We start from the raw sequence: 27,424 nt of genomic DNA on the forward strand, positions 1-27,424 counted from the left end.
GAGGATTGTCAAACCGGAGTATGAAGCGAAAGATCACAACTATTAAAAGTGAGAACTGCCATTTCACCTGCCAATTCCCAGGAGGTTCAGAATTTCCCCCAGTGTGACATCAGCACTTTCTCCATTCCCTGAATAACTATACCACAAAGCCTGGTTTTAAAAAGCACTCTATGGCAGCATAGTCATTGGTCCTTTTCCCCCTTCAACAGGAAGAAAAAAAAGCAATATGAGATCACTTGTGATTGTGGGTTAAATATAAATGTAGTCATTAAATGGCTTAAATGGCATCACAGAGCCACAGGTGCTCAAGCAGCATAATGGACATAATCATTTTGTTTCAATTCCATATATTATGTCAAATAAAAAACAGCTTTTATGCACATGCATGGCTATTTTTGCATCAGGTCTCAGTCAGATTTTTCATATGCATATCCTGCCTCAATATAATCGGCCTCGTATTCAAACATAATGTACTGAACAATAGAGTAGCCTGCAAAAAAACTGGCAATCACATTCATGAAATGACCTTTAATAATGTCCAAGACCTTGGTTATGCAGGAGCTGCCAAATAACACGATCCCCCGGAGAGTTGAGCACCAGAGATTGTGGAAGTGAAAGGGTTAACAGAAAAACATACGGGAGAAGAAACACATCAAGGACAGAGAGCAGCTGCACAATAGAAATTCTCACCCCCTTTTTAAAGATGAGGGCAGTGCATCTCAAATTATTTCTCATAAAGATTTAAGAGGATGACAAATTACAGATATTTAAGAAGCTTTAAAAATTAGCCCACCAAAAGGTTGACCATAAAAGCTTTTAAAAGCAGGCACCTCCTCTGTTTGACTGCATACCTGCAATACTCAGAATATTACAGTTTTTCCTATTTGGTTTCAAATTATGCTAAACTCACCACCGAAAATGTTACAAACCAAAAGCAAAATAGGTTCCATTGAATTGTGTTGAATTGAGAACATAGAACCTAGGCATGGGAATGTGAGATGGCTCCGTAAAAAAATTAACATATGTAATGATTGGAATTTAAATAGGTTACTGTGCAGTTAACGAAGCAACATAATGATGCCACTTGAAAAAATGGCAATTGAAAAACCTGACTGATGCGATACATGTCATTTTTAAAAAATAATAATAATAATAATTATTCTTGGAACTTGTTTCAAGTGTTCCTAACATTGTATGTGGCATTGGTCTGTAGTGAACAGGCTAAATTAGGTGGAAGGTAAAAGCTGGAGCTATTATGTTGCTCAATGTCATCTTTGTTGGGTGAATCACCTTAGCTGGAAGAACAGTTTATCAATCTCAGGCACTTTCACAACTGTTACGTATTCCTCAAGGTCTGCTTTCTCCTCGTTTCCCAAAGGGAAGGCATTGAACATAAATTGGAGAAAAGAGCTCAGAGAAGAAAAGCAATGTTACTGAGCAACCTCAGAAATGTGACTCATTCCCAATTTTCAGTAAGGACTAAATCTCATTTCCATAAGTTGTAATAATATGATTTAACAACAAAAGCTGAAAACCTTAAAATCAATGAATTTAGACAAGCTTTGGAAATTACCCCTGTCAATACACACTTTGTACAATGTATTGAAGATTTGTTTAAACAAGGTGCTTGTAGTATGAAGAAATGAGCAAATACATAAAATTAAATCACTTTCTTACATTGAGTACAGCTACAAAAACAATGATCCTTATTTAAATGAATTCAAAGCAATTGGTCATCTTTTCACTTAGTCACTCAAGCCTTTTTGATGGAAAAGAACACATAATAGTGTCCTTTATTAAGTTTGATTAAGACAAAGGCTGCTGATTTCACTGTTTAGGGTATTTTACAAAGAAGACACCAACAGGAATGTTTATCTGTGATTTTCTTAATTTTAACTATTTGTTTCAGCCAGTGTGAAATCTATCAGTGTCTGAAAATTGTATGAATAGCACTGTACCGCCAAAGAACCTGGAGCACATTCTGTAGCAGAGTAATAATGGCAATGTCTCTTTTCCTCCCTTTTTTTGTTAGCAATAGGCTCCATATATTGATACTAATGCTTCTAACACTGTATGGTGCTGTTTGATCTTCAATTCATATTTCTAATAGTGTTGCTATTCACAATATAGAATTGATTCTGCATGAATACGCAATACTGCATGATGCTATGGAAAACATACTTATCTTTCCTTTTTTCATATTCCATTGCACATGCTCTATGAGGAGAAAATTCTGAAGCGAAAGAAGGTTCAAACAAATAGTATATTTTTGTATAAATTATACAAAAATAAATTATGTATATTACCACAAGCCCTCCATTAGACTCCATTACAGCGGTATGTAATGGCCAGTGAGATTAATCTTCAATGTCTGAGTCACAGAGGACAATTTTGTTAGATAATGGAAAAGTTATTTTCTGTGTGATGTCCCATGATTTGTGATGACACAAAACTACAGTATTATCTGCTGGCCATGGAAACAGCCTGGGCATAGTTGGTGAGAGAGGAGTCCTAATCATCACACTCAGAAATAACTGATTTTGCTAGTGGTTTTTTGCTGTAGGTGAAACGCAATGAATTTTTTTTTTTTATTATATTTTATTTTGTTTATGAGAAAACTGTATTAGTAGTAAGTCTATGGTCGCCTTTTTGCTTATGTTTAAGGGGTCACTTCTGTATTTAAGCATTTTTGTATTTTTATTTTCAAATATTTTATATTGCATCAATTGAAACAGGATTGCATCTATATATAAGCCACTGTATATTAAACTTTTTGGGCCATTGAATGACAATCCTTAAATCTCACCTGCCCAGAAACCCAATCTTACCATTTCTATATGTGTGTATCAAATGTCATCATCATATAATTGTTTTTAATTTTACCAGCCTAGTTAGAGAATAGCATGACCAACATATATTGTATCCTGAATTTTTTCTCCAGATTTAAATACATATATATGGACTCTGTACTCAGTATATATGGCAGTGCACCGTACTTTCAAGAACAGTGTACGCCTCTTCATGCAAACACGGCGATGGTGATGCCTGAGTGAAATAGCAGTGGCAACCGAACAGAAGTCAAGAATGTTTTCATAAAATGTAATTCATTTGTGGCCTCTAGTGTTCAGTAGATGAAATTACAAGTGCAGTTCAAGAAAAACATGTCTTGTCATCAGTCTTCATTGTATGATTTTTTTTTTTTTTTAACAGTCAAGCATTTACTTGAAAAACATTTAAGAGTTAATTAAGCCACAAGTTAAAAACATAAATCCTCTTGCAAAATGTATAAATAGGAAAATAATACAATTTAATTTGCTGTAAAGTAAACGTCTAAACATGAGAGGTGGTTTGACATGCCATACCTGTCCTATTATGAATCTTCACTTCAAGTCTACTTCTGATTGGCAACCCGCTAAGAGATATCACTGACTGTTTAAAATGCAAATGGTCACATTGCTTATGGAAGCAATGTAGTTTCCATAAGACCAATACCAAAGACTCTAATAAAGGACAGTGTAAGAATGATGCTGCTTTCAGCATGAGAAAATCATAACTAAATAAAATAGACTCACTATCATATAATGTGATTTCTTTTTTTATTTTATTCTTTATATATAACTATTTTGATTGCACAGGCACAAAATTGAATATATCTTTCATAACAGAATGCCATGCTTTGACAATGAATTGTTTAAATGTATTATTTAGCACAGATGGCTTACATTCTTACTGTCTAGGAGCCCAGCTGGGGCCCTTCCTTTTCAGCCAGAACCGTAAACATATTGGTCCAAAAGTAACTTTGCCCCCACTGAATTTTGAGAAAAACAACTTTCATCGTAATCATTTGAATGGGTTGTTGATCATTTGTTTTGACTATCAGCATTGAAAACGTGCACCAGTAGCTATGCCAATAGGGGTTGTTATGACACAAACTACGGTGTTAGAAACTGTTAGTTTCTCAGCTTCTAGAAAACCACTTTGTATTTAACTGCACGCATATGCACTGGTGCTATAACACCAACATTTTCAACCATTCGAAAAGTTGTGCATATCTGAATAGTCTGAACACTTTAAAATCAGGTGGCCAAACACTACCGCCGCTTTGTCCCTCTCACATTTCCCACAATGCTGTGCGGTGTGCAGCCTAACATGGCGAATGTTGCTGCTGTTTTTATCAGGGCCTTGGATATATGATACCAAAACACAACACGAAGATGGAAACTGTTTAATGTCTGTTGGATTAAGAGGCATCTACAAAAAAGGGTAAAGCGCCTTCTCGTTTCGGGGCTTTAAAATGCGTTTCTGCCTGTTGTTAAATCCAGATTATTTAACAAACAAATCAAGAGTGGTTGTGTCGTGGGCAATGCAGATAACTAGCGAGCTAGCTATTTAGCTAAGACTAAGTAACTTCTTACGATAGCTGAATGGCTAGGTAGCTAGTAGTTCAGTGTCAGTATTATAGATGCATGATCGTTAGTTTTTTCAGTCGTAAACTAAGATCGACTGGCCGTCTAGGCAATATCTAGAAATATTTGGCTGTTGCCGTATCGCTACAAAAATAACTAGGCATTAGTTTGGCTGTGTTGCAGTTGTCGAGCTAAATTGTAACGTTGTAGCTAAAATAGCTAGTTAAGGCTAGAATATCCATTTAGTCGAAATTGATGTAACTTGGGGCTTGGTACCTAGACAGCTAGGCAGTCTGTGAACTATTATACTTGAGACAAACATAGAAGGTCTGCTGGCTGTCTGCTAGTTGTAAGTAAATCGCTAATGCTAGCCATCTGCGGTCACTAACTTGGCTAGCCAGTGGGGTTTTTTTAATCATATTGTAAGCAGGCGTACAAGCTAAAATGGCTTGTTGGTTTTATCTTATTTTCGACAGACTCCTAGCTAGTAAAGCAACAGAGCTAAGTTAGTCAACGTCAACTATCGATGCTAAGCTAAGTTATCCTGTCGGTACATCAATAATGTTCGCTCACACACAATCTATTTACAGTCATAGAGGCAGAGTAAATGGCTGGCTTTATTCATTGTCAATATGCCTCAAGACATACGAGTTTTATCAAACGCTGATACATTATTACTTGATTACTTTTCTGACAATTTAAAAAATATATTTCTTGCTAACGTTAACTAGCCAGTTTCCATTGCTTTGTGATTGTTCACTCAAATTTAACCTCGCCTCTTCATATCAGCCTTTTGAACTTTGACCTTTGTGGACAGTGAGCTGGTAGTTTTCATTCTATCTCGTAACTTCATTCATTAGTTTTTTGCATTAAGATGGAATTGACAGGAGATTTGTTTTTGTAATTAGTGTAGTTTTCAAAAAGAGTTTGAAGATTGTTGCACTGCAAACAAAAATGAAATGCAACAAGCTGTAAGCGTGCTGTCCTAGTGTTCGGTTGCCAAATATTGTGTGCGCTGTTATTGGTGTGATTTCGAAGATATGATTGTGAACTGTTAACACACAAATAACATTTTTTGTATTGTCATACTGTTGTTCCGGGAAGAAACGCGCGCAAAACATTATTTTAGCTAATTTATTTACCTTAATTGTCCCTTGTTTGTATCCATTATAATGCTGTAAGTCACGCTATGTTTAACATACAGCACAATTACAATGTTGTACAACATAAACATTCCTAACCAGACTTTTATTCAAATCACTTGGTCAAATGAAATAGGTGAGGGGGAGCTGTTCTTGCTAGAACTCACACACAAACAAGCACAATATCAGTGCTGTAGCCTAACTTCCTGGCTGCTGTAAGCACTAGTGTAGTTTGTAAGGAGTGCTTGTTTCTATAGGTACTCAGTGCAGTCCTGGTGGCGCAGATACATAGATATTCACTGAGCTGAGGGAGCCATGGAGGACAGCGTGAGCCCCAGGAAAGCGGTCAGACCCTCCCGCGGGGATGCCAGAGGGGGGAAAACTCCATCCTCCAAACCTGCGAAAGAAACCTCCCTCCCGAAGGGCCAGGACTGCGCCAGGACCGCCAACAGGAGCGCCGGCCAGGGCAGAGCCCCAGCGCACGACGAGCAGCTGCGGGACGCGAGCCGGCAGAGCGGGCACGGAGCCGGCAGGCCACCGGGAGCCCACGACCCGTCGCGCGCCAGGCCCCGCAGGCTGAGCGGCAGGACCAGCCCCGGGGAGCGGGCGAAGCCCAGGCCCGCAAGGCCGCACCAGCAGCAGCCGGACGCCCCCGAGCCCTCCCAGGGGCCAGACGCAGCCGGGGCCAAGGCGGCGGCTCCCCCGCTCAGGCCTGGAACAGAGAAACCCCGTGCGGAGCGGCCCCAGAACAGCACGGCTGACAGCCAGAGTGCCAGGGCCACCTCTGACCTGAAGGACTCCCCTGGTAGGTTAAGCGCAGGCACAGGTTTCCAGTCTGTCGCCTTCAGTTCTCCAGTCTTACACGTAGATCACTGAAATGCTTGCAGCTTATTGTACTTTCCTCAGTATGGTAATATGTGTTTGTTTAATGATGTGTCATAGGTTTGGATTGAATGAAAACGTTTTCTTTATTTTGTAATTTATTAAACATCGTCCTGAGACTAACCAGATGGTCAGCTCTTTAAACTTTTAAAGTTTTTTCTCTGTCCTTAAAGCTAAGACTTTGCATTATGATGCCTCTTAAAAATATTCATGAATGGGTGTGGCAAATCAGTATGGGGGGGAAAGGGATATTCTGTCCTTGGAGATGCCTCTTTGAATAATCATAAGCTGTACAGCAGTACTTACTCCTGGTATGGAGAAGAACCTACAAAGTAAGGAAGTAGTGCAAATGGAGTTGACAGGACGAGAGTTGACATTCTAGTTACTGAAGAGAATCTGTAGGTATATAAATAATGATCCACTCATTATTTCTCTCAGAGAGAGAGTGCTGTGAAGCATATCCCACCAGTGGAAATGTATTACGAGTGCTGTCTGTGCCTGCCAGAAGTCTGTTAGAGGCTGAGGTTCATCAATCACTTCAAATCTTAATGATCATTTGCTCACCACACCTGTGCTGGGATACTATATTATAATTTTTTGTTGGGTTTATGTCCTCTAATGTCTGCTTTTCTAGTTTCCACACTAAAGACTGTTCCCCTGTATGCAGACAGTATTGGCTCTTTGTCTTGGTCAAAGTGGCATATGGCTTAAGCCTTATATCTGACTGTTTTGGAATATCACTCCATACATGTTGCCTGAATGCAGACTGAAGGTTTCCTCAGAAGCAGTTATGTGTGCAGTTTAGCTGGCAAACCTGCACATAAGTGCTTTGATCTGCAATGCGCGTCATCTGATTACAACCGCTGAGATGCCGTCCTGCGGCTCTTTAAGTGCATGTCAGGTATGCGGCCCGGAGGAGCACTCACTGCGACTGACGTTAAATTGTGCTACTGTTAAACAGGGCTAAGAGCGCTTGTGTGCGTTTGAAACAGGTGAGGACGTGGGAGGGCGCGCCCCGGAGTCCGTGGCAGCGACCGGACCCGAGGAGGCGGTGGACGAGCAGGCTCTGACCTCCGAACAACAGCTGGGCCTGAAGCAGGCGGAGGAGCGGCTCGTCAGGGACTACATCCACCGTCTCCTTAAGGTGCCCCATAGACCCAGACCCACGTAACCCACCGCACCACAGCCTGTGCCGCCACGCGCCGCGGTCCACCTTCCGTCCCCACAGCCTGCGGCTCATACACGGGAAACACTCAAGTGGCTAAAATTGATAGTGCCATGTAGATGCAAGAGAGATGATGCCTTGCAAATGAATTGTATTTGCTGAGAGAATTTAATTAGAAGGGACCCATCTGTTGCAGTGTCTCTCTGGGGGGAGTTGGGAGGGGTGGGTTGTTCTGTATTTGTTTTCATGTGTGTCTACGTTCACTGTAGTGAGCTGCACTGATGCACGTATGGAGTCCTGCCTCTTAACCCTTTTGAAGTGTATGTTTTTTTGGAATGTTTTTTCAAAGTGCAAATTCAATGTTCTAGAACTCCGTTGCTCTCAATTATCAGTAGCGATTGCTATGTCAGCATTTGCATGTTCAGTTAAGTAAGTGTGTTTTGCATATAATCAGTATGTAAGCAGTATAAACTTTGTATGATCTGTTTAACAGCGCTCTCTGGAGTACCCCAATTTCCAGTACCTATGCACTCTCTGCTCGGTGCACATGGAGAACATCCAGGGCGCCCACAAACACATCAAGGAGAAGAGGCACAAGAAGAACATCATGGTGAGGCACTCCCTCCCGATCCTGCGATGTGTTTTTTTTTTAATAGCTGAGCTTTATGGGTGGATTATCAGGACAGAGTAGATCAAAAAGTGGCAGTTTCTGTAAGTGCCGTTTTATGTTTCTCCAAGGTTACAGTTCATCGTTAAACGCTCGCGTTAAAAAGCCCTGTGTTCGGCTGTTTGTGCGTATATGTGTCTGTCCGTCTGTCAGTTAGGAACAACGGAATTCAGAAACGTTAACTTGCCTCAATGAGGTCCAGTTTGCATTAAAAGCAAAGCGATCTGCACAATGAGGATGGAGTGGAAAAAATTCAGTTGATTGACAGCGGTTTCCTGATTGCTTTCTGGAACAGAGCAGACCATTGTTTGCTGTCCACTGATGTTGTCCACTGAGATAGAGAGAAAATAACTGAAGTTATCTTTAGACTTTAGTCAGTTACTTAGGAATAGTGGTGAAGAGTGGCCTAGACATTTCACATGTACTGTTACCATTATTATTTATAGAGGCATAAAGTCTAAAGCTTGAAATATCGACTGTTGTGTAATCCCCTTTGACTTTATCATGAAACTTTGGTCATCGATAAATGATTTTTAAATGAACCCATGCCCGTCTCCATAGCTCATTACAATGAGAAACGTTAAGGCCTCTTGATTTGTTAGTCATTGGTTATTCCTGATAATGAATTTAACTCCTGATGAAGGAAGCTGGCTCAAAGTGTCAGCTGATTAACCCTCAGAACCAGTGTGGACCATGCATGCTCTCAGTGCCTCTTGTGGAAAATATAGCATGTAGCGTTATAGATTAGTTTTTGTACACACACGCACAGACTGTCTATACTTTTCTTCTCTATATATGACACATTAGAGTTTTTTTTTAGATTTTGTCTTTATTGGTGAACATCCATTGCCCGGAGAATTCCGGTGGTCTAAGCAGCAGCACCCAGCGCGCGTGCGTGCGTCTCTGTCGGTGAAACACGAGCTTCCTGTCGTGCCGCAGGAGAAGCAGGAGGAGAACGAGCTGCGCGCCCTGCCCCCGCCCTCGCCGGCCCAGCTGCGGGCCGTGGACGCCGCGGTGATGGCGGCCGTCCACCAGCAGGGCATCTCCGAGGACGACTGCCTGCTGCGACAGGACATCGTCAGCAGGATGGAGAAGATCATCCAGCAGCAGCTCTCAGGTACTACAGGCGACTCTGGACAGACAAGGCCCATTTCTACTGGTGTTAGCTCTGACTTTCCATAGAGAATGGTCATGTCCGCAGGTACTTCTAGTGTCTTTGGCGAAGGCCCATTTCTACAGTTACTAACTGTGACTTTCCATTGAGAATGGTCATGCCCACAGGTGCTACTGGTGATTAGATAAAGGTCCATTTCTGCATGTGACTTTAAAAAATGGCCATTTCTAAAGGCAGTGGCTGATGAAAAAGAAGGCAATTTCCCTCTGATAATTCAAGGCAGGAGCTATGTAACTTGTCACCTTCACCCATATCATAAATAAAATTGAGTTTTTGCAGCATTTCATAAAGAAAAACAAGTCTAGGTTTACCAGGCAGCATTAAGCAGAGATTAGGTTTTCCAGATGGCTTTATATAAACTGTTATGAATAATCCTACTGCAAATATATGTGGGTATATAGGTTTGTTTGAGTCCTCTGTGCCTCAGTGCCTCACAGTGAGCTTTCTGCCTTTCAGCATGCTCTCTGCGGCTGTACGGATCCTGCCTCACAAAGTTTGCCTTCAAAACCAGCGACGTCAACATCGACGTGGCATACCCCTGCAACGTAAGTGAGGTGGGACTCCTGCGCGGCTGCATCCCTGCAGTCTGCAGGTGCATCGGTGATGCCCGCGTGTGATTACTGCATCAGTCCGCCATTCAAGTTGAGTCGAGGCTAAGGTCAAAGGCTTGAAGCTGTGAATTTTATACCGCCTTGGCCCAAGTCCTCAAAGAAGTGTTGGATGAGCGTGCATATGGGCCCTGCCATACAGAATCCTCAGCTTGTAAATAGTGCGGTCTTAAGAACAGTTATGCTTGCCAACGAGTCGACGACCTCTAGTGGATTTGTAAAAATAAATAAATAAATGTAGATACGAGGTTACTGCATTTTACTGGTAGTATTTTAATGCTCTATGCTCTGTATATGGGCTATACTGTTGAGTGGTTAAGGACAGACTTTCGGGATTACCTGTTTTAACGTAATTCGTAGTTCTGCAGTTGTTTAAAAACGACGAAGATGTAGATTTTGTGTAGGCTTATTGACTGTTTGATCCTGTAATACATTTTATGTTGCAGATGACTCAACCTGATGTTTTGATACAAGTACTGGAAATCTTGAAAAACAGCTGTAAGTTGACTTTCAGTTCCTGCGAGATAAATCTTGTCTATCGCTTTAAAACTGAGAACAGGAAACATGGTGCAGTCTTACAGTCTTTTAGGGTTGGGTTGGGTTTTCATGCTGTTTCGTTCATGCTTGTGAAATACCGGATATATGGTGTACCATGTTAATGACATAGATAATTTCATAAATTGGTATAAAATACTTATCTTACCACATGATGAAAGCTTAAAATAGTTTTAATTATACAAACCAGTAACCAGGGAAAAGAAATATGATTGATGCAAGCAAATTGTGGCAATACTGTCTAAGCTTTCCTTTTTCTAATTAAAGTATCACTGTTCAGGAAATGGTGACTGTGCCTGTGACACATTCCCTGCTTTTGGATTTGGATATGCGGTTACAAAAAATTGAATCCGCGAGCTATTCTCAGTTCAAATGGCACTGAACATGTTGGGCTCATATATTACTGAAGCACTATAATTGGATCCAAACTGAAAGTTCACACTGTTTCCTGTGTCTATTATAGTCGCCGGCTTCGGTCTGGTGATATATGTCCACCATTTTGTTTTCTAGCTCAATTCACAGAAGTGGAATCTGATTTCCATGCAAAAGTTCCAGTTGTCTTCTGTAGGGATGCCAGCAGGTCAGTGTAAACCGGAAAAATGTGGCAAAGCCAGTGACAGAACTAGGAGTCCATTTTGTGATTGTGTGATCCTGGTTCTGACTTAAAAATTTAAATGGGAGGAAGGTTATGACTGAATTTAAAGTCACAAGACTCTGCCCTTATGACCTCACACTCTGAAGTCGCGGTGGTTTTTCACCCAAAACGCATTTGAGTTTTGTCATGTGTGACTCCTTAAGGATAGCCTCAGTGAATACTGCTTGATCAATCTAGATTTTTCTCCCTGCAGTGGTCTGCTGTGTAAAGTGAGCGCGGGCAATGATGTCGCCTGTCTGACCACAGACCTCCTGGCAGCGCTGGGCAAGCTGGAGCCCAGGCTTGTTCCCCTGGTTTTAGCCTTCCGCTACTGGGCAAAGGTAAGCCAGTCCTATTTCTCAATCTCATAATCTGAGATTGTTTCTGTATATTGAATTGAGTGGCAACCCTGTGAATTTCTCTGTAGAGTTCCCACATACAGCGAGCTCCATGATCTGACCACTGACCCCCATGTCTGTAATTGCAGCCCTGCCACATTGACTGACCCCCCCATGTCTGTATGGCAGCTCTGACACATTGACTGACCCCACATGTCTGTAATTGCAGCTCTACCACATTGACTGACACCCCATATCTGTAATTGCAGCTCTACCACATTGACTGACACCCCACATGTCTGTAATTGCAGCTCTGCCACATTGACTGACACCCCAATGTCTGTAATTGCAGCTCTGCCACATTGACTGACACCCCAATGTCTGTAATTGCAGCTCTGCCACATTGACTGACACCCCAATGTCTGTAATTGCAGCTCTGCCACATTGACTGACACCCCAATGTATGTAATTGCAGCTCTGCCACATTGACTGACACCCCAATGTCTGTAATTGCAGCTCTGCCACATTGACTGACACCCCAATGTCTGTAATTGCAGCTCTGCCACATTGACTGACACCCCAATGTCTGTAATTGCAGCTCTGCCACATTGATTGCCAGGCGGAGGGCGGAATCCCCTCCTACTCCTTTGCCCTGATGGTGGTTTTCTTCCTGCAGCAGCGGAAAGAGCCCATTCTCCCTGTGTACCTGGGCTCCTGGGTAGGTGTCAGAGAGACGGGATTCTCCCAGTTTACCTGGTGTACCTGAGAGAGAAAGACAGAGAGGGGGATTCTCACTGTCTACCTGGTTTACCTGAGAGAGAGAGAGAGAGAGAGAGAGAGAGAGAAAGAGTGGTGATTCACACAGTCTCCCTGGTTTACCTGAGAGAGACACAGAGAGTTGGGATTCTTACAGTCTATCTGGTTTATCTGAGAGAGAGAGAGGGTATTCTCATAATCTACCTGGTGTACCTGAGCCAGAAAGAGAGAGAGACAGGACTCTCACAGTCTACCTGGTTTACCTGAGAGAGAGAGTGGGTATTCTCTACCTGAAAGAGGATTTTCCCAGTGGGAGAGGAATAGAATGCTTTGTTCATTGTATTATGTCAGTAAAGGCCATTCATGTTTTGTCTGATACACAGATTCTTCCTGTCTATGTTTTGTTTGTGGGAAATGTGAAAGGCTGCACTGAAGAGATTAAAGTAACCCTCCTCTCCACATTCTCCAGTGCATGTTCAGTGGGTGGAGATTTATTGTGTGTGTGTGTGTGTGTGTGTGTGTGTGTGTGTGTTCTTTCCCGCTCAGATCGAGGGCTTTGACGTGAAGCGGGTGGATGAGTACCACCTGACAGGGGTGAAGGTTCGCGGCGCGTTCGTGGGCTGGGAGCACAAGCCGCCCCCGAGCGGGGAGGGCAGGACCGATGGCAAGGCCAAGGCGGAGCCGAAGAAGCCGGTGGGCCGGAAGAGCGAGACGGGGGAGGGGAGCGGCTGGCCCGGCAAGGCCTCTGAGGGACTGGTGAGTGCCGCTGGGCTGGGCTGGGCTGGGCTGGGCTGGGCTGGGCAGAGCAGTACAGTGCAGGGCTAGGCTGGCCTGGGTGGGGCTGGGCGGGGCTGGGCGGAGAGGGGTGGGGAGTGGCTGTCATATACAGCACAGTCAGCTGCCTCCCCAGAGAGTCTCCACCAAACCTACTCTGTGGTAAGCAAGCATGATAGTGCACTCATTTACTCAACACAGGACTGTATTCCTAGATGTGCAGGGATGTGCATCTCCTACCATCTTCCCCTGGTTAAGCACATGCTTGCCTAAGTCTTTTTCATGGATCAGTCATGGTTGAATGTTACTGGAGTATCATTTTGTCTTCTTGGGGGTCTTAGTTTGTAGAGCTGTTGAGGTGTAGAAGTGCAGATTTAAAACGGTTCCTTCATTTTCTCTCAGAGAGAGAGAGAGGGGGAGGGAAAAGGAGGGTTTGGTGAGTGAGGGAGGGGCGCTGCGTCTCTGCTGTCTCTCACGGCCCCGCCCCCCTGTCGGGCAGACGCGGCTGACGGACCCGGGGGCGGGGCCGGGCGTGTGCCTGGGCCAGCTGTGGCTGGAGCTGCTGCGCTTCTACACGCTGGAGTTCTCCCTGGAGGAGCACATCATCAGCATCCGCCTGCGCGAGCTGCTCTCCCGCGAGGCCAAGAGCTGGCCCCGCCGCCGGCTGGCCATCGAGGGTGAGTTCCGCCAATCAGGAGGGAGGGGACTCCTTTCACTCCGCCCACCTGACCAGGCAGCAGTTGCCAGATAAACTGAAAACCTTTTTGGAGGGCTGCTTAGTGTGTTATTACGTGAATTTTAAAGGCATTGCTGTAATACACATATTTAATATTAACATCTAAGTTTCTATAATTTGACTTTAGTGTTTGTCCAAAAAGTGTACACTTAGCAAAACATCACTTCGGTCTGTGAGTGACAGCGAAGAAATGACTCTCCTTCTCTCTTGGCTGTCCCTCTATCCTTTTCTTCCTGTCCCCCCCTCCGTCCCTCGCTCATAGACCCGTTTGCCCTGAAGAGGAACGTAGCGCGTAGTCTGAACAGCCAGATGGTGTTTGAGTACATCCAGGAGCGTTTCCGCACTGCCTACAAGTACTTCGCCTGCCCGCAGAGCAAGGACCGGCTTGCTAGGGGGCGCCAGAGAGGCAAGAAGGCCTCAACCAAAGGCGGCGCGGCGAAGGTGGAGGGGATCCTGGGAGAGGCTGAGGGAGGGGCACAGGATCAGGAGGACACCGACCCTGGTGTCCAGGAGACCGAGGAAGAGGAGGCGAGCGAGGAAGAGGAGGACGATGGCGACGACGAGGCGGAATCGAACGAGGACGACCCGAGCGTTCCAGGCAGGCCTGACAGGAGCCCCGCCCAGGCAAGCCCCGGATCTCCAGCAAGGGACCGCCCCTCCTGCGGCTCCTCCCCTTCCACCTTACCCGCCCCTCAGGGCACGGCTGTGGAGAACGGGTTGCTGGGAAGCGAGGAAGAGGAGGAGGAAGAGCGGCCAGCCAGGCGAGATGTGGTGGAAATAGCGCCTGAGGCACTGCACTACATCTTTGACCGAATGATCTTCACCGGAGGAAAGGTGACTCATGTCGCTTCATTTAATATTCATATTCATCATTTGCTTATTATAATATTAGCTTACAGTCCACAAGGTTCAGCTTATAAATACACTGAGCTACTGGAGTAGAATAACTTCATTGTCCACAAACACTGGTCTCTTGTCCTCATACATATTGATGCATAAACTGAAAAACATCGATCTAGACAGGCAAGGTTAAACATTAATATACATTTGAAAATTGCACGCATGCATTCACATGTAAATTTTGCACATGCTTGTCTGCTCCCACAGTCCCCTTTGATAAGCAGTGCATAATGTTTAATACATTAATATTTTTCACGCAAGATAAGGCATCTAAGAATAAAAGAGGGCTCACTATCTGTGTTTTATTTTTTGGAGAATTTAAAATATTATTGAACACTTTGAAGGTGATTTTGACATTTGTTCACTACCCTCTATTTTTTTTATTGATTAAACAGGTTCATTCAATTGACAACCCCTCATGCAACCCACTTTGTTCATAAGACTTGCCCCTATCAGGAAATGTCAAGCTTAGGCCTGGATAAGATATGGATTAGTTGGTCAGTAGGCCCTATTATAAGAGGAAAAATCATTTTCACTTTACATTCCAAGAATAGGTTGTATGGAGCAGCCACATCATAGAGCCAAATCAATAGGACATGTCATTGCTTTATAATGTGTAAAAATATCAGTAGAGTACCTGGTGGAAATATGCCCATAGAACTGAAAAGTTTAAATAAAACAGTTTTCTTTCATTTTTATCACTCTGCTACCAATTCAAACATAAATAACTGTATTTAATTATAAACAAAAAATAAACAAACAAAAAAAGTAAACAATTCTACATTCAGAAATAAGGGTGTTATTCTGCAGAGATTAAAGGAGAGTGTTTTATGACACCAGTTGGCGTCATCTGGTTTTGTGGTGTTAATACGTGCCTATAATGCTGCTGGTCCCAGTGTGTTAATCGCACAGTGGTATTGTGAGTGAGGTTGGGGTGAGTGTCATACGGTGTGACCCTGTCGTTGCCCCTCCCCAGCCCCCCACAGTGGTGTGCAGTATCTGCAAACGGGACGGCCACCTGAAGGACGAGTGTCCCGAGGACTTCAAGAAGATCGAGCTGAAGCCACTGCCACCCATGACCGACCACTTCCGCCAAATCCTGGACGGGCTCTGCCGCCTGTGCTACAGTGAGTTGGACCGTTTCAGCCTGTGACCGCCATTTACTGAGTCTGCGTCAGGACGGCTGGTCTGTACTTAAATGCACAGTTTTGGGCTGGAAACACGCTTGATTTAAATCAGGCGAACGCGCACGCAAGATTGCCGTCGTGCGTGTCCTGCGGTCATTCAGAATGTTCTTTGTGCACGTTCCTCGAAAATTAGCACTATGTGTCTGCAAGGTGCAATACCTGTGGAAACCGTGGGGGCAGTACACATTTTTTAGTGATGTGACTGACGCTAGGAAGCCAGGAATGATGGCGGAATCATTTGAAGAGAAAAGCCCTGATCTGCCCCCTAGTGGATATACCTGTCAAACCTCCAGTCAGACTAAAAGTAAGCAGACGAGTATGTGAACGATGTTGCCTGGGACACAACCACTTCATGTACACATAGCGCAAGAGAATTCAAGTGTGTTTCCAGCCTTAAGTCACGCCAAGGCCCATGCAGCTAGTTTCTCTGTGCTCTATGGCAGTTCTGCAAGTCCTGTGCTCTAATGCCATACCCGTTTGTCTTTTCCGTAGATGAGCTGTCCCCTCTGCCAGTGGAGCAGCAGAAGAGGGAGCAGATTTTAGCCAGTTTGGAAAGGTTCATCAGAAAAGAGTACAATGGTACTTGTTTTTTTGGATTTCTGTGTATCATGGAATTTTGCTAATTGCCCTGAATCGCACTGTGAGTTGGGTTGCAGAACCTATATTCACCCTGCAAGCAGTGCTTTTCAGTTATTATTATTATTATTCTCCTGTATTCTCCTGGGCTGTGTGTTGCCCTTCGACCCTCCGTGAGGACGATGCCTAAAACCGCAACGTCTGTCCGTGTTCCGCAGAGAAGGCGCGGCTCTGTCTGTTCGGCTCCTCCAAGAACGGCTTCGGTTTCCGCGACAGCGACCTGGACATCTGCATGACCCTGGAAGGTCACGACACTGCGGAGGTACTGTGCAGTACACACAGCTTGCCACCTGTACCCCGAACCGCGCCAGATGCACTCCGCTCTCAGTACCGATGACCGCGGTTAACTTCATTGCTTCATTAGCCCCCCGCAGAGAGTTGGCACCAGTCAGGAGATGTCTGTATTTCTGCCTGCCGCCGAGCTGCCAGTCTGAGAGCACTGAGGGCGAGCTGTCGAGAGGAGTTACTGTAGTGGTAACCCGAGGAACCATAGGCTCCGCCTACCACCTGACCTCACCGCCGAGGTCAAGCGCATCCTGCCACACTGTGCGCTCTTAGTCATAGTTCAGCTGGTGTGGTGCCTGGGCGTGAGCGCTGGGGTAACTTGGCTCGTGAGTGAGTCCCAGTACAGATTGAGCCACCGAAGTCTCAGTTTCCTTTTGAGAAAGGCTGCTGTCAGAACAGCCGTCACGTGCACTGACTGAGGCGGCCATTGTGAATCCACTGCCACTCAAGCTTTGGACCTTTTGCTCCTCTGTCCTGAAACCGATCAGACTAACCGGCTCCTGACATAGAAATTCTCTGTTTCAACCATTGGAGCTGAAAAACTACCATTTCATGCATCTTATGAATATTCATGAGGCCTGACCAAGGACAGCACTGTGGTGTTTGATGTTTTCTGTCTTTGGCCCATGCGTTAGCATGAGTATTCATTATCTGTAGTATAAAACTGGGAGCTCCACTTGCCATCCAGAACCTTGGTAGGAAGTAGACAGGACAGTTAATAGTGCATGAACTGAGCAGCTGATTGGTCTAGAGCACCTGTGATGTAATGCTTTTCTTTTATTTCAGAAACTGAACTGTAAGGAGATTATTGAAGGACTGGCCAAGGTGCTGAAGAAGCATACAGGTGTGACATCACAACATCATTGGTTTAATTTATGTGTCTTGTGAATGTGATTAAACTGGATTTTGAAATGAACTTTTCTTGCTAATTCCCAGTAAGGTGGCAGCGTTAATGTGATTATTCCTGCCCTTTATACAGGTTTAAGGAATATCTTGCCTATTACGACGGCTAAAGTGCCTATCGTCAAATTTGAACACAGACAAAGTGGACTGGAAGGAGATATTAGCTTGTACAACACTCTGGTAGGTTCTGTGTTTTTTTGATACGTAGATTGTGTATACACACAAACTCACATAACAAAGCATTACTTTTTCAGGCTCGATAGTGACTGATGAAGAATATTCCCAGTGTTTTCAGATGAATTTGTAAGGCTCGAGTGCATAAGCAGGCATTTTTACCTCCCCAAACAGGCACAGCACAACACCAGAATGCTGGCTACATACGCTGCTATTGACCCCCGTGTGCAATTCCTGGGCTATACAATGAAAGTCTTTGCTAAGGTAGAGCCAGAACTCCCCTCTTCTGTGTAATTAAATACCATCGTGCGCTTTGCCCCACAAGTGCAGAACGATCGCTGCCTTGTTTCCTAGGGGTTATAGAGATGGCAGTGATATAATGAGCTTAGAGAGATGGCAGTGATATAATGAGCTTATAGAGATGACAGTGATATAATGAGCTTATAGAGATGACAGTGATATAATGAGTTTATAGAGGTGACAGTGATATAATGAGGTCAAAAAGATGGCAATGATGTCATAATGGCAGTGTTATAATGAGGCAGTGAAGGTGGCAGTGATGTCATAATGGTAATGATATAATGAGGCTGCAGAAATGGCGGCGATGTCATAATGGCAGTGATGTAATGAGGCAGTAGCGATGGCAGTGATGTCATAATGGCTGCGTCCCGTGTTAACAGCGCTGTGATATCGGGGACGCGTCGCGGGGAAGCTTGTCCTCCTACGCCTACATCCTGATGGTGCTGTACTTCCTGCAGCAAAGGCGCCCGCCCGTCATCCCCGTACTCCAGGAGGTATGGCCCCACCGATGGACCAATCCAATCTCCCATCAAATAGCGTCATCTGGTGGGCAGTCTGGTTATGAATGTTTCCCTCCCGCGTTGCGCCCACAAATTTGTTTGAACATGCATTATGTTCTACCTATCGGATACCTAAAAAGTTGGATAATTCCATGCGATAAAAAGTAATCCTGCCAGCCAAAAGCCGTCCCTACAATTGAGCTCACGTAAATAGAGGTAACGTCAGGTGTCCGGTAGGGCTCGTCCACACACAGTACGTGCCATATTTTACTTAGTCTGGCTACGATCACGTTAATGAATAGCGGGGGACAGCTTATCACTAGACGTGCTTTATCTAGACTTATGTAAAAGTATGGTTTAGGGAATCTAAAGTACAGAAAAGGTATAATACTGTGATTTGCCTCAGAATGGGGTTCTGAAGGTTAATGGCTTTTACTCAGCCCAGATATTCCCCAATTCTGTTGAACTAAGGAAGAAATATTTGTCAGAATACAGCACCCTGTATGTGTTTTCTGTGATGAAATTGGAAGGCTCCCTCTTATTTTTTAAATCATGCAGCTCAATCTTCTGTTTAATAACTTTATCAGATATTTGATGGGAAGACTGTTCCTCAGAAGATGGTTGACGGCTGGAACGCCTTCTTCTTTGACGACATTGAGGAACTGGTGGGTGTTTAACGGGATGCATTTTTTTGGTTCCTCTGAACATTCGGACAAGCTTGTTCTGGCCCCCTGGCCTTATTCAGAGCTTCCCATCACACAGATGGTCTAACGGCAAATCAGAGCGTCTCTGTTCCAAAACCTGCTGCAGGTATGGCGATAAATCAGAACGTCTGTCTGCCAAAACGTACAGCTGGTATGACGTTTAATCAGAACATCCCTCTTCCAAAATGTCAAGCTGGTATGTTAAATTAGGCACTCTCTGCCAAAATGTACAACTGGATGGTGTTAGACACTCTCTTCAAAAATGTACTACTGGTATGTTAAATTAGACACACTCTGCCAAAATGTACAACTGGATGATGTTAGACACTCTTCAAAAATATACAGCCTGTATGTTAAATTATACACACTCTGCCAAAATGTACAACTGGATGATGTTAGACACTCTTCAAAAATATACAGCCTGTATGTTAAATTATACACACTCTGCCAGAAAGTACAACTGGATGATGTTAGACACTCTTCAAAAATATACAGCCTGTATGTTAAATTATACACACTCTGCCAGAAAGTACAACTGGATGATGTTAGACACTCTTCAAAAATATACAGCCTGTATGTTAAATTATACACACTCTGCCAGAAAGTACAACTGGATGATGTTAGACACTCTTCAAAAATATACAGCCTGTATGTTAAATTATACACACTGCCAGAAAGTACAACTGGATGATGTTAGACACTCTTCAAAAATATACAGCTGGTATGTTAAATTAGACACACTCTGCCAAAAAATACAACTTGATGATGTTAGACACTCTCTTACTGCTGTTTTGGCGTTAAATTATACCTCTCTTTACAAAAAAGTGCAGTGAACATGATGTTGATTTGGGCACTGTCTGTACCGTAATGCGCAGCCAGCTGAATGTTCTGATGGGGTGGTCGTTTACATTTACTAGACCAGGGGCTCCCGAACTCTCAGCAGCTCTTGATTTACTTAGTTCCCTTATTTTTTTAAAATTATCATTAAGTGACCCCGCATTATTTAAATGTCCGCTATAATTAGCTGTCTGTGCTAAAAATATAAAAAATATGGAACCTCACAGCTGATGTTCCTGTCGTGCGATTGGGGGCTGTTATGGGTTTGGTACAGGTCTGTTTGGGGGGGTGCTCGTTCAGCGCGTGCTCTGTTCTGCGTGCCCCCGCTAGAGGAGGCGTATTCCGGAGCTGGGGAGGAACTGCGAGTCGGTGGGCGAGCTGTGGCTGGGCCTGCTGCGCTTCTACACCGAGGAGTTTGACTTCAAGGAGCACGTCATCAGCATCCGCCAGAGGAAGCGCCTCACCACCTTCGAGAAGCAGTGGACCTCCAAGTGCATCGCCATCGAGGGTAGGGCTGCCTCCCCCGCTGACAGTTTACCAATTATCACTAACCTGAACAACTGTTTATAATGACAAATAATCACTCGCATGCACTACTTTTAGTGCTTACAGTTTATAGTGACTTTATCACCTGCGCAATTTACAGTATTTACCGAGTGGTAATTATGCTTCATCGCTCTCCTGCTTTGCTGTGTTTAAAGCTAAACACTCTCTGTGGGATGAAGAGGTATTTACTGAGCATTCTTGTTTTTTGTTTTTTTTTCTTAATCCAGACCCCTTCGACTTGAACCACAATCTGGGAGCTGGAGTTTCCCGAAAAAGTGAGTGGAATTTTGATGGCCACAGTTCCCTTAGACTTTCTTTTTTTAAACCATTACATCTTTTAGCTTTTAGCTTTCAGCAGCAGTCAAGGCAGTTGTTGAGGAGAAGTTCCCTCATCCCTCAACAACAGTCCATCTCATCACATAGGAAAAAACGTCCCAAAAATCTACGAGTTGTGTCGTGCTGTCGAACAGTTTTGCAGGAATGTGCCGTCTCTCTGCCTGTGGTCCAGCACACAGTGGCTGTTATTGTGCCCACCAATACAAGTCACTTCTGTGCTTTTCCGACGATGTTGTGAGCACTACATCGCACCAGTGCCCTACACCATATGACTAACCATGACTGTAGTTGTAGTTGTCCTTTCACAAGCTCTGAATATTGTTTGAGTGCCTACCAATTCAGTTTACCTCATTAAAGGAGGACTTTATGCAATGACTGACCCTGTGCCTATCGAACATTGTGTCACATGATCTCCCCGCAGTGACGAATTTCATCATGAAGGCATTCATCAACGGGAGGAAGCTGTTTGGAACACCGTTCTACCCTCAGCCCGGACTGGAGGCGGTACGTCTTTAGCGGCCTCTGGCGAAAGTGTTTGGACGTGTCGCTCTGGAGCTGGAATCCAGAACACATTGACATGAAACCTTCAGTCCATTGGGTCAAATCTGTAAAACGCTACTGCTTGCTTCTGTAATACCATAGGAGCATTGGACAAACTCCACAAAGAGATGGTGCTCCTGTCCACTTCTTAGCACTGCCTGCCTGGTTATCTTAATTGCTTTATTTCTCAAGCTCAGGTTTCTCAATTCAGACTCCAGCTCTGTGGCTGTGTTATGAATAAGTATTTTTCACTAAACTGTCGCTAATCCGGACGTGATCCTGGGGTTGTTTTTGTTTGTTTTTTTTATGCGGGGATAGGACTACTTCTTTGACTCCAAGGTTCTGACGGATGGCGAGCTGGCTCCCAACGACAGGTGCTGCCGGATCTGCGGGAAGATCGGGCACTACATGAAGGACTGCCCCAAGAGACGCAGGTGAGCTGAGCCTCCTGCAGCTCCGCCACGTTCCCCCAGGCATTCATCCAGGCATCCATCCTCACGTTTCGGATTTCAACCCGGCGGAGTGTACGTCGTTGCAAACGGTCAGGCCTCTTTGTGTGTGTTTGTGCGTGCGTGTGTGCGTGCGTGCGCTACAGGATTAAGAAGAAGGAGAACGACAAGGAGGAGGACGTGAAGGAGGAGGAGCGGGAACCGCGGGAGCGGCGCTGTTTCCAGTGCGGGGACACGGGCCACGTGCGCCGGGACTGCCCCGAGTACCGCCAGCTCCGCCAGAAGAGCGTGGCAGGCCCAGGTGCGCGCCGCACGTGCTCACTCCCCACAGTCATTTCAGACGTCAGCACCGCTGTGCCTGCCTTCCTGCATCACACTCACTACTCATCCCTGACATGAGACTTATGTAAATTGCTGCTTTGTGATTGGCGGTTGTATGAGCATTGCTTTACGTGATTGGTGCTCTGCGTGATTACAGTCCCTCAGATGGTGCGCACCATAGTGAGCTCTCAGTCCATTCCAGTCCCCCAGGCGGGTGTGGTCCCACAGGATCGTTCTGGAAGGATCCGGCAGTCCTCTGAGTGTGTGAGTGCTAAGAAACAGACTCTCTGTTCTTTCAACAGTTTATCTGAGTGAGAGAGAGGTTGTTTTCAGGGAAAATAATAATTCTTTTTGTATTTGAGTGCGAGTAAGGTTTGTTTGTGAACATTTGAGCCTGAGTTCAGTTTGTCTAAAAGGTGAAACGAACGCTTCTTCCTCTCCTGATTTGCAGTCAGACATGCGGCAGACTCCGCCCTACTCCCCGCAGGCCACACCCTTTAGCCAGGGCTCCTCCCAACCCTCCAGCTCTCCCCAGACGTCCCACATCAAGGCCCCGGGGCCCCACAAGACCGTGCCCCAGGCCCCCGTCCCCGTCCAGGCCCCGCACCCCCAGGTCCAGCTCCCGCTCTTCAACTTCCCCCACCCGGGGCAGTACCACCCGGGGCTGCCGGCCCTGAGCATGCACCACCCCGCCTCCCTGGCCTCCACCTCCTGGCCAATCCACGGCCCCGTCATCCAGACCACCGCCGCCTCGGGGCCCCACCCCTCCCCACCCGGCCTGGGGTTCCCCATGGGCTCCGCCCCGGCCAACGGCAACGGCGCCGGTTCCCCCGGCAACCCCAGCCCCATGGGCCTGAATGATCCCAGCATCATTTTTGCCCAGCCGGCCGGGAGGGACGGGCACTGGCACAACCACCTAGCGCCGGGGGCACTGGTGGGGAACGGCACTCCGGGGAAGACAGGTACACACTGGGGAGCACTGTCTGTGTGTTTGTGTGTCTGTGCGTGCATGTGTGTGTGTGTGTGTGTCTGTGTGTATGTGTGTCTGTGCGTGCGTGCGCGCGTGTGTGTGTGTGTTTGTGCGTGTGTCTGTGTGTGTGTGTCTGTGTCTGTGTGTGTGTGTGTGTGTGTGTGTGTGTCTGTGTGTGTGTTTATATGTGTGAATGTATGTGTGTGTTTGTGTATGTGTCTGTGTATTTGTCTGTGTGTATCTGTCTTTGTGTTTGTGTGTGTGTGTCTGTGTGTGCGTGAGCATGCGCATGTGCGCTTGTGTGTGTGTGTGTGTGTCTTGTTGCATTACCCTCTTAAGCCACATTATGTCAGAAATGGCTGTGCCTGCCATGAAGAATAAAAGCCCCGTGTTCACATTTAGCTTATTGTGTTACTGCTTTTCAGGTAATTGTTTTCAATAGCGCAGTAAGCACAATGTGAACATGGGATTTCTGTTTTTTATGAGAGCATAGCATAGCTATTTCTGATATAATGTGTCTTAAGAGGGTAAATAATCTCTCTGAACATGAAAAGCACCTAATTAAGACAAATTTACAGCCTGTTAAAATGCTGGGATTGCAATTGTGATGGGACGAAAACCAGCATACACAGAGTGTCCCCAGGACGAAGGTTGGGAACCACTGCCCTACAGGACACGCAGCTTAAAACCACATTTTCTCTGGCAGACTTTTAGTGACGTTTAACATCTGTTCTGTTGTGACCTTGTAGAAATCAAAAGCTAAGTAATGTCTCAGTGTTTGCGTGTAGTCGTCTGTCCCTGCGTTTGGGTCTGTAGTCTGGTCTGCGTTCAGGTAAGTGGCACCTTAAAGTCAGGGGTTATAAGGTGACATCTGCACTCAATCACCGTGCACTGGGTAGCACCACAGTCACAGTCACAGACTTAGACCGGTGGGGGAAAATAAAGCAAGCTGTGGGTTGAAGGACTCATAGTGGCGTGGGTGTGCTTTGCTAAGTCAACATCTGTGAAAGCCCCTTGGAACGGCGAACTGAAAGCGGGTTTTTCTCCTTTCTTCCTCCCAGACCAAGGCTACCAAGGGCAGTTTGGGAAAATGACCCCGGCCTGGGAGCAGGGCGGCCGCGCTCCGTTCTCCCTGCCCCCCTCCTGGTCCTACCGAATGCCCCAAGGCCTCCTGCAGCAGGGCAGTGGGCCCTTCCAGCAGAACAAGCCCTTCATCTCACAAGGTCAGGGCCCTACTGCAGGGCTTCTCTCTGTGATCGTCTGTGAGGAAATAGAATAGTTCAAATATTGTGTTCCTCTGTGAATCAGACTTTCCTCTGCAAGCCACATTTTTTATATTGTTGCTTTACACCTACACACCTTTTGGCAAATTACTGCACATCTGCCACTGTCGCATGTAAAATGGGGTCGATACATTTGCATCATTTTGGCTTGATGCCACTGTGTGCCACATAGACTCTGTTTACACTTGGTTTTAAAATGCGTTTCGGTGATCCGAACACAAGTGGACAGCCGAGACACATTGCCGCTCACACCCGTGTCTATCATGCGTCCCCAAGGTGTCCAGCTGACCACTTGTTTTCAGATTTCGTTACTGCCTACGTCACTTCCGCTAGAAGGTCGAAGGGCCCCGCGCACAGTTATTAGCCTACGTCGGTCTGTCGCCAGACAAGCGCCAGATTTGTTTTGCACGGGCTAGCTAAGAAAACAAAAATGTTTCAAGAACTGATATACACGTACGGGCTATTCCAACTGTTGAGATTGGCAGGAAAAAGTCATTTGCGACTTGCAAAAGAACGCAGGAAAAGACGAAAAATTGCATTGATGACGTATTTTCCTGTTACGTCCTTGTCGGGGACGCAGTAGGAGGCATTCGCGTTTGCACTACAAAAGATATGTGGTCAAATGCGTCCCAGACCACCTCAGCAAGTGGTTTGAGTGATCGGATCGCAGTGCGTCTTGGTGGTCGTTCACACTTGTATTTAGCGCTGTCCACTTGTGATCCGATCACCCAAGACGCATTTTAAAACCAAGTGTACAGGGTCACATAGTCACACTTTGGTGCTGTTTGGCACTGAGAATGGTTGGTTAATGGCTTGGGGTAATTAATCTGACTCTCGTTCTCTCATCTAGGGTCCATGATGCACAATAATCAACATTTTCCCCTCCTCCCCCACGGACGGCACGTCAGTCTCAACTACATCCAACAGAAGAAATGAAACCCCCCCCCGTACCTATTTTATTTTCCACGTGTTGAAGGTCTCATTCAAACAAAAAGGAAATATATTTTAACTTCACATCATTTGGCCATAAAGACACAAGTTTTTAAAACAAATGTATAATTTTTGTACAGTTTTTACTTTTTGTGTCATCACATTGATTTGTGATACAAATGTCAAATATTTTAATGCCCCCATTTTTGAAGGGGTCCAAAAAGTGTTTTTTTATTTGTAAAGGAAGGATTAAATATGTATTCCTTTATTTTGATTAGCTGTACTTATACTTTGCTTGCTGAAGGACAAAGGCTTTGAGTAGAGGTATGTTTTTAAAAGAAACATACAACCCTAATCACATAATTATGTAGTGTTGGAAAAAGTCCCTAAAAAGAAAAAAAGAAAAAAAATGTAAAAAAGGAAAAAAAAAAATAAAGAAAAAAGCAAACGAACAATGATTTGTCATTTTTTTATGATGGAAGTATGTCACTCATGCTTATTTTGCTGATGGCTGCATACAGTAAAAGTAAAAAAAAAAAGTTTTATAAAAAATCTAGTACAGTCATGTGGACGGATGCTTTTAACTCTTAATCTGATAAAACAAATTTTTATCAGATTAAAACAAAAAGAAAAGTATTTTGGGCATTCCAGAATTGGAGAAAAACCGAAAGAAGTTTAAGTTTTTTAAATTTATTTTTTATTTTTAAGTAAAAATAATTTAAGTTAATTACTGATCCTTAGCACCTTTTTAATGTTTTTTTCTTTCTCTCTCATCCTTATATTTTGAGTGTGCAGCCAAATCAACATGCTCTCATCTGACTGTTTCCTTCCATAGAACGGACACAGGCACAAGAATCCAACCTTGGCCTCGTCTTTCTCCTCCAGCTTCAGGCCACATTCAGCCAGTGATTCAAAGAATACTGAATGCCAGTTTTTATGCAGTTTGTCCTTTTTTTGCTCATGAAAGAAAAAAAAACATAATACTGAAACTTACCTTGAGCTTTAGCACTTTACTTCACTGTTGTAAATTAATAACTCTTGTTAAACACCACATATTTTGCCACTCACACGACTGATTCTTATTCCTAGTGTTTCGTAAGCTTAGCTGTATGTGTCTGAATCAGTCCCAGAGGATTGTGGGGGTAGCAATGCAAATCAGTCTTTGTACATTCCCCGATCATTTTTTGGCTTGATGTGTCATTCTGTCACCACAATCAACAATAGCGCAGCACAGTTCTGATTGAACCTGGCCATTGAAGAATTTACATGAAGAGAGAACACATTTCTTTATGGGATTTTAAAGTAGGTACACGGGGGTTCTAGTTCCAAAAGGACTAGTGTTGATTGAATCCAGGGCCTTAACTCTCGTGGGTATGAACTGCTGTGCCATCAAGAAAACAGTTCCGGAAGATAACTTCAGACACGGTCAAAGGAGAACATGAAATTGGAGAGGAGGAAGTTCACGCGCCAATTTGAATGACAAACATTGTCACTGCCTGTGTATATCACGATTTTCCTCCTGTAACCTTGATACGCTCAATCATTCAAATATTTGCAGTATTTACTGTGCATATACAGGGGGAGGGGAGTCAATATTTGTCCCCAGCCGATAAGCAGTTGAATGTGTAAACAGTAACACTATGATTGGTTTCAAGCTCTTTTACAATATTGCCTTTCATTGTATAATCAATTTGTTTGTAACACTAGATTAAAACTAGGAAGCAGAGGATGTTGGGAATGCTTAATTTACTTATGGAGTTACTAATTAACCTGTCAGCCGGGTAGG

At 44.7% G+C, this 27,424-nt stretch overlaps 1 protein-coding gene across 1 annotated transcript; it reads left to right on the forward strand.

Moving 5' to 3' along the window:
- The first annotated feature begins 4,108 nt into the window (after nucleotides 1–4,108).
- tut4 (terminal uridylyl transferase 4) lies at nucleotides 4,109–26,031 on the forward strand. Its single transcript, XM_035422822.1, has 30 exons — nucleotides 4,109–4,263; nucleotides 5,806–6,353; nucleotides 7,423–7,574; nucleotides 8,089–8,205; nucleotides 9,202–9,379; nucleotides 9,893–9,981; nucleotides 10,491–10,542; nucleotides 11,110–11,179; nucleotides 11,448–11,574; nucleotides 12,170–12,289; nucleotides 12,874–13,083; nucleotides 13,601–13,778; nucleotides 14,100–14,671; nucleotides 15,714–15,864; nucleotides 16,417–16,503; nucleotides 16,719–16,822; nucleotides 17,632–17,689; nucleotides 17,825–17,928; nucleotides 18,097–18,186; nucleotides 18,603–18,716; nucleotides 19,310–19,387; nucleotides 20,594–20,771; nucleotides 21,037–21,084; nucleotides 21,567–21,649; nucleotides 22,004–22,119; nucleotides 22,281–22,435; nucleotides 22,613–22,719; nucleotides 22,907–23,417; nucleotides 24,487–24,648; nucleotides 25,559–26,031. Exons 2-30 carry the CDS (start codon nucleotides 5,864–5,866, stop codon nucleotides 25,642–25,644), a joined length of 4,587 nt encoding a protein of 1,528 aa, XP_035278713.1. The 5' UTR covers nucleotides 4,109–4,263; nucleotides 5,806–5,863; the 3' UTR covers nucleotides 25,645–26,031.
- Nucleotides 26,032–27,424: the final 1,393 nt, after the last annotated feature.

Source organism: Anguilla anguilla, chromosome 6 (assembly GCF_013347855.1).
Source record: "Anguilla anguilla isolate fAngAng1 chromosome 6, fAngAng1.pri, whole genome shotgun sequence".
NCBI classification, from domain to species: domain Eukaryota; kingdom Metazoa; phylum Chordata; class Actinopteri; order Anguilliformes; family Anguillidae; genus Anguilla; species Anguilla anguilla.

Excerpts from the sequence above, each read along its gene's own strand:
- tut4 (XM_035422822.1), top strand. The coding sequence starts at position 5,864 with ATGGAGGACAGCGTGAGCCCCAGGAAAGCGGTCAGACCCTCCCGCGGG. Across the intron at positions 11,575-12,169 it reads CCTTCCGCTACTGGGCAAAG|CTCTGCCACATTGATTGCCA; the intron begins GTAAGCCAGTCC and ends CTGTAATTGCAG. Across the intron at positions 12,290-12,873 it reads CTGTGTACCTGGGCTCCTGG|ATCGAGGGCTTTGACGTGAA; the intron begins GTAGGTGTCAGA and ends TTTCCCGCTCAG.